The sequence below is a fragment of the Oreochromis aureus genome, linkage group 16 (genome assembly GCF_013358895.1).
Source record: "Oreochromis aureus strain Israel breed Guangdong linkage group 16, ZZ_aureus, whole genome shotgun sequence".
In the NCBI taxonomy this organism is placed as follows: Eukaryota; Metazoa; Chordata; class Actinopteri; order Cichliformes; family Cichlidae; genus Oreochromis; species Oreochromis aureus.
The window spans coordinates 1510143-1516735 of NC_052957.1; the positions used below are offsets into that span (position 1 = coordinate 1510143).

The window sequence follows — 6593 nt, forward strand, 5'->3', positions numbered from 1 at the left end:
AACATAGAAACAGGAAACATGGAGAGACGTAGACATGACAACACAGGCTTGACAACATGAAACACGCAGACAATAAACACATGACAGACTGACACAGAAGACAAGAGACGACTTATAAATCAGGAATTATAGAAGAAACAAAACCAGAATGAAACTCAACTAAATCCTAATTAATAATAGCAGCGCAAGAACTAAGCATACTTTCAACATGAACTCCTAATGCTGACCCAGCCCTGACACAGGCTGCTTTACAGCTGATCAAAGTTTAGGACCACATGTCTTTAAAAATGTGGCTTCATTGTCATTGATGGCAAAGGCAAAAACTGCATTAAAATGACCTTTGAAGTAAAATGGTCATTTGGTACGTAGCGGAGACTGATTTGTCACAGATGTGTATGAAACAGTAAAGTTGACCCTGAACAGCTAGAGCCGAACCACAGTGGACACAGTACATAATAAAGTTATCATCATGTCAGTGATGCTGCTTTGATGGAGCTCAGTGTAAAGCCCGGGACACTGATCTGACCAAAGGAATCTCATCTTTCACTCGGTTTGAATTCTGTGCTGTGGACACAAGCGGTCGTTATAAACATGAGAGAAAATGTGTTGTTGACTTTTACAATACGTGGACGTCATTCTCCAAGAACACAGATGCACCGTGTTAAGCTGTCAGGCTTCAAAGGCCTCATTTGTTTCAATTAGACGTGATTTTCTTTCACTGAAACTTTGCTGGGCGTCCATCATGCATTATTTTGCAAATGGCTTCATTTTGTACTCCAGAGTAAGGATAGACAATGTTTCTACTGCCTACACAAAACGGAGCCATTCAGAGACGCATTAGTGCTCCTGAATCCCTGCCGAGCGGAGAAAAAGGTCTCCTGTTCAAAGTAAAAACATCAATATAGCCAAATTTCCAGTCCCTTTGAAGCAGCAGTTCTTCTCTTGAGATTAAACTTATAAGAAGCGAGCTTATTAGTGGAAGGTCACAGATTCACTCGAGAGAAGAAGAAAGAATTGTTTCCTCTGTCTTTCTAAAGTGCTCCTGTGGGCTTCTATTGGATAACGTCCGACGTGGTAAATGTAGCGTTTGAAAAGTGTCAGTAATGTATTACTGCATCCAGTAGTAGTACTTGTGTACAAGGTTGTGACGCTTACCTTGTATCATTCAGTCCTTTTTGTATAGCTATACAAATGTTATATTACAGGTACAGAGCCAGTATTAGAGGGAGAATCACAACAGTGGAAAGGAAGAAACCCGCTTTAACTCAAAGAGACCGACAGCAGAGGTCTGTCAGGGCCGGTTGGGGTGGGGCCGAGGACAAAACTCAAACTCTGGCAGCAGTGGTGTGATCCGTACATACATGCTCAGTTTTAAAGACCACGTGAGAACTTAGACGCGTCTTTTTGACTAAGCTTAGCGCCGTCTTCCGTCCTGTGCTGAGTTTTAAAGACTTTTATCTCCCACTGTGTGCTGTGTCCCTCTCCTCGTCTGCTCACACACTCACAGGAGCGCTGCTGATGCTGAAGGGCTCTGTGTTACGCTTCAGCTTCTTGGACTGCATGGGAGCTCTCATTCAGACCCCCTACGAGGTTTGGCGGGACCACAACGCCCCCGAGGACCCCGACCGACCACGGAGGCGCAAGCTGGTCCACTTTTCGCCATCGTCCTCCCAGGACGCCTGCGGAGACGGACACTTGGCTGTGGTTTGCTCTGAGAGGCAGGCCAAAGTGTTCCTGATGCCCTCGCAGTCTTGCCTGTTTGTCCACAACATCACAGAGTCGTCCTTTGTGCTGAGGGCTGACGTGGTGTCAGTGTGTAACAGCGTGTGCCTCGCCTGCTTCTGTGCAAACGGACACGTCATGACACTCAGGTATGACCTCGGCCGCTCGAGTTCTCTGTTATTAAATGTTTGTTTTAATCTGCGCACGCTGTAACACGGCCTACTTTAAAGCCTGCTCTGTCAGTGCAGCTATCATTTCTGTGCATGTTTAAACTGAACGTGGCTGCAGTAGCAGCTTTTTCCTTTTCACAGGTAAGGATGCTTAATCTGAACCGGTCTTCTCCATGCAAGTGAGAGCGTTTTGGTGCACAGGAAATCTGAGAGTTACATGTGACTCTATGCAGGGGCCACTCATTGGATGGATGCTGAATGGTCTGGCTCTATCTGGTCTTTAAGTGATGGCGTGATGAGCTCTGCTTCCGGGTCCAAACTACTCTGTGTTTATTAAGGCTGTTGTGTTTTTAACATGTTTGTATCTTGTTCTATTTAATCTGAACAAGCCCCTAAAAACAGTCAGTGATCACTGTCGGCTTCTCTCGGTTTTTATTATTTTATTATATTATTTTATTCTGATGTTCAGTGTTTACTTTTGAAGCTCAATAATTATTACACAGCTGTTCTTACCTTTCTTCACTCTTTCATTCTGCCCACAGTCTGCCCAGCTTAAGACCGCTCATGGATGTCAATTACCTGCCTCTGACAGACATGCGCATTGCAAGAACCTTTTACTTCACCAATGGGGGGCAGGCACTGTATCTCAGCTCCCCCACAGAGATCCAGAGAATTACATACAGCCAGGAGATGTGCGATAACCTGCAGGTCAGCACTAGGGCTGGCAAAATTGGCCATTTGGCAATCATCCCCTCCTTCTGTTGCTGATGGCCAGTGAATTATCTGCCATCTTCTCTGATTACATCCTTCGTGCAACTTCTAAAATTCTTTTTTTTTATTGCAGGAAATGCTGGGAGAGCTGTTTACACCAATAGAAACACCAGAAGCCCAGAACCGAGGATTTTTAAAAGGCTTCTTTGGAGGAAATGCCCACACCTTTGACAGAGAAGAGCTCTGTGAGTTGTCTGTCTACATTATTTTCTTAATATAAAGCATTCATGAATGCATGACACCATATTATACTGCTAATAATAAGACATAAATGTGTTTAGCCTGCACATGGCAGATTATATAAGATGTACTTCCTGATTTTGTGGTTTGGTCGTGAGACAAGCACTCGCTCTAACCAATAAGAGGTCGCGCAGTGAGACGGGGGGATGTGAGAACACTTTAAAAGTTTTCTTAAGTTGAAAATACTCAGACTAGTTTAACTTTTATCAGATGAGGCAATCGCAGTCAGAGGGAGCACACAATGTTGGTGCAACAGTCGGCAAAATTAGGAGGCGTGTCTGAAGAACCCCAGGGTGCGTTTGATTTCCACACCCCTGTCATTCTGTCTCGTTCTGTTTTCAATTCCATGTTTCCAACAGTCGGCGAGGCTGCGGCTGGGAAGGCTTCTCGGAGTCTTGCGCAGCACATCCCTGGACAGGGGGGAGTGGAGGGCATGAAGGTCGCCGCTAGCGGAGCGGTGGGCGAGCTGGCGAGGGCGCGCATTGCTCTGGATGAGAGAGGCCAGAGGCTGGGGGAGCTGGAGGAGCGCACCGCCCTAATGATGACTAGTGCAGAAGCCTTCTCCAAGCACGCTCATGAGGTGAAAATGAAACATAACATGATGTGAAAATATAAAGAGCATCTAAATGTACAACTTTGGATTTTGAGACATTAACAAAAACTGAACTGAAGCCAACAAAAGTGGTTATTAAATGATTGTCTTGTTGGTGAATTAACTTTTAAATCAATAATTCACTTCCTGATGCAATAAAACGAAATCCTCTCATTCTTCTCATTAAGAAGATGTCATTTTGTACCTTTTCCAGCTGATGCTGAAGTGCAAGGACAAGAAGTGGTACCAGTTCTAATAGCAGGACGGAGGCCTCGGTCTGCCCTCATGCTGCTGGGAACGATATGCCGCGACGGGACTTTCACTTCAAAAATGAAAGCATTCAAAGAGAGGCACAGTGACTTTGTCTTTATGGCTTCTGGCTTGGCTTCATGCACACACTGTCACATCGCTGAGTGATGAGGACGGGCTAGTTCCCCGTCTAGACCTGCAGCGAGAAGGACGGTGAGGAGATGGCGGCATTTGAAGGTCTGAAGATGGAACTGGAAGTGTGTGTGTGTGTGTGTGGTTTTTCTGGACCTTACTGTGTAGATACTCAAAAACTAAGAAACCAACAAGAAATGCATGAAACAGCAATGGATGACTAAAAATATACAACTGCCATATTAAAAAGCAGCATGCTACTTTAACATGAGAGTCAAACATAAAAAAGATGTTTTATTTATGATGTAAGCCAACAACACAAATTATGAAAAACTTTCTATTTTTTGAGATATTAACAAAAAATGATATATAAAAAGGGAAATGTATACCTGCATTGCTACTAAGCCAAAAGTTGTGTTACTTTCCCTTTTTTTAATGTTTCTTTTTCTTTTTACTCCTTAGTCTCAGCTCATATTACTTCACACACTATATATAACAAACGCACACAGTTAACTTTGTCTACACACACTTAAAAACCGCTACAACATTGTTCGTACTCTGGGCTGCACAGTGCAAATGAAATATCAATCAGTTGTATTAACACTCAGCTCTCAACAATCTAGTTCCACTTTTCAGCTGCTGCAACTTACAAACCCGTGAAATGAACATGAGGGAAGACGTGGGAGCGTATTGTGGTCAGTGTGTTTATATCTATAGTACAAACTTATATTCACGTGCCATAAAAGCCAAGGAGGAGCTGATCCACGGGTTTCCTGTGGCTCACAGCAGAGGAGATCGGTGACCGTGGCGGGCGTTTCTCAAATGAAAATATGAAGGTGTGTTTTAGTTGTCCCTGATCTTTTGAGTCTATCGCTGCCTTCGTCAGACGTTAGGTCACGTGTGCAAGTGTGAGTGAGGCAGAAAGAGAACGAGTGCCACAACCTGGACCCTTCCTCAGCCAGAGCATCCAACGTCAACGACCCCCTCACATCTCTCTCCACCTCACTCTGCAGTTTGTGCATTCTGGTGTGCAACCCGAGCAGTCGTCTTTTCATAATGACAGGCAGTACTCGTGGTGATTGTCACCGTCTTTGTGATGGGAACATGAAGAGGAGTTGTTTGTCGCTTTGGGAGAAGTAACAGTTTTTTCCAGTGATGTTCAGCCGTCGAGTACGTAAAAAAAAAAAAAATGAAGGCGTTCGTTTGGTTTTGGTTTCTTTTCCTTTCGATATCGTTCTTGATGACTATGACTATGATATCCTTGTGTCGCAGTCCTATATTTGATGGTTACGGCCTCTTTAACGAAGGCTTTTGTATTTTAAAAACAACAAATGTGTCATGATACATGGTCGTCGTGTATCACATCGTGATTGTGTTACGTGTCAGTGGGTAGCCACACGACAGGGACTAACAACATCGAGTGAGGAGGATATTTTGTACTTGTGTATTTGTCTGTATTTTGAACTGAAAACTCAAACACGGGATAACCGGCATCCGTCTCTCACACACATGATGAGCATCGACACACGGTGTGCTGATCGTGTCGGCGTCACTCCCACGTGGAACGTGCGCGGCAGCACATACATCCATAACCTGAAATAATAAGAGGAACACGTGAATCTGCATTGCTAATCATCTTTGCCTGCTTCCCGTCAGGCGGCTGAGACATTCCTGAGGCTTGAGCGGCCTTCACACACTTTATTTTTACCGACTTCACCTGAAATCCTACAGCCAAGCTACCTGGATTTCAGAGATTACACGACTTGGTTCAACGGGGTGTCTAAAACACATCAAACTAATAATGCCGTTCTCTCTTATCTCTGTACCGTCAATGAGATTTGTGTAAGTGCAGAAAAAACAACACAAAACCAAAATACACAAAAAAAAAATTACAAAAAAACTCAGATTCTGCTGACAGGGTGTTTTGTTAGAAGGTTTTTGGTTTCTATGTTTTCAGTTTTTATATTAACTGTACAGTTCAATCTTGGGTGAAAGGTGAAACAAAAAAATGAAAAATAAAATATATTCTTGGGATATTTTCTCGTATATGTTGTACCTGTTACTGCTGGTACTGTATCTGGTATTCTGGCTCTGTCTAAATCACAGGAACTATGTAGTTCTTCACACTGTAGTTTGTTAAAGAGGCATTCATTTGGTTTTCTCAATGATGGCAGCAAAGTTTGTCTTATTTAAATGGATTCTACCACTTTTTGTTCTTCTTGATATTATACTAGTGTAACAGAAATTACTTGACAAAAAATGATCTGAAAATATGTTGATGCAACAGCAAATTGAAATAAACATTGATTGATGTACACGGCTGAGACCTCTCGTCACTAAACCAGCTGCGAGTGCAAAAGCACTTTAGTTTGACCTTTGTTCAGGTAAGTAACCACGTTTCGACCCACAGGTAAAGCCAGGATCAGGTTTATGCAGTTATTGTCATTTACCTTTTATCAATAGTAATAAGGCTTACTAAGGACTAAGGACCTACCTCTGGTAAATTGAAAGCTACCTGCCAGGTGAGTCTAATGACATAAAGAAGACTGGAGTTCATTTTAAGCTCAGAGTTCATGAAAGCCACAGATGTAAATGTGATAATCTGCTATGTTCAAAGCAAAAAGACTGATTTTACCAGTGCATCATATTTATGTAAAAAACTTAATTTTTTTGACAGTTTTGTTAGATTTAGTAGGTCCAGAAGTTTCCTGACTGGA

General features: G+C 42.9%; 1 protein-coding gene across 4 annotated transcripts in view; it reads left to right on the forward strand.

The window, feature by feature from the left end:
- stxbp5l (syntaxin binding protein 5-like) overlaps positions 1–6189 on the forward strand; it is a 139997-nt gene extending 133808 nt beyond the window's left edge. For all 4 annotated transcript variants that reach the window (XM_039600206.1, XM_039600207.1, XM_031733156.2 and 1 more), the window contains 5 exons: positions 1508–1871; positions 2435–2600; positions 2737–2848; positions 3263–3483; positions 3710–6189. In XM_039600206.1, the coding sequence (XP_039456140.1) occupies positions 1508–1871; positions 2435–2600; positions 2737–2848; positions 3263–3483; positions 3710–3751 (905 nt within the window). In that variant the 3' untranslated portion in view covers positions 3752–6189. The remainder of the gene's footprint in view (positions 1–1507; positions 1872–2434; positions 2601–2736; positions 2849–3262; positions 3484–3709) is intronic.
- Positions 6190–6593: the final 404 nt, after the last annotated feature.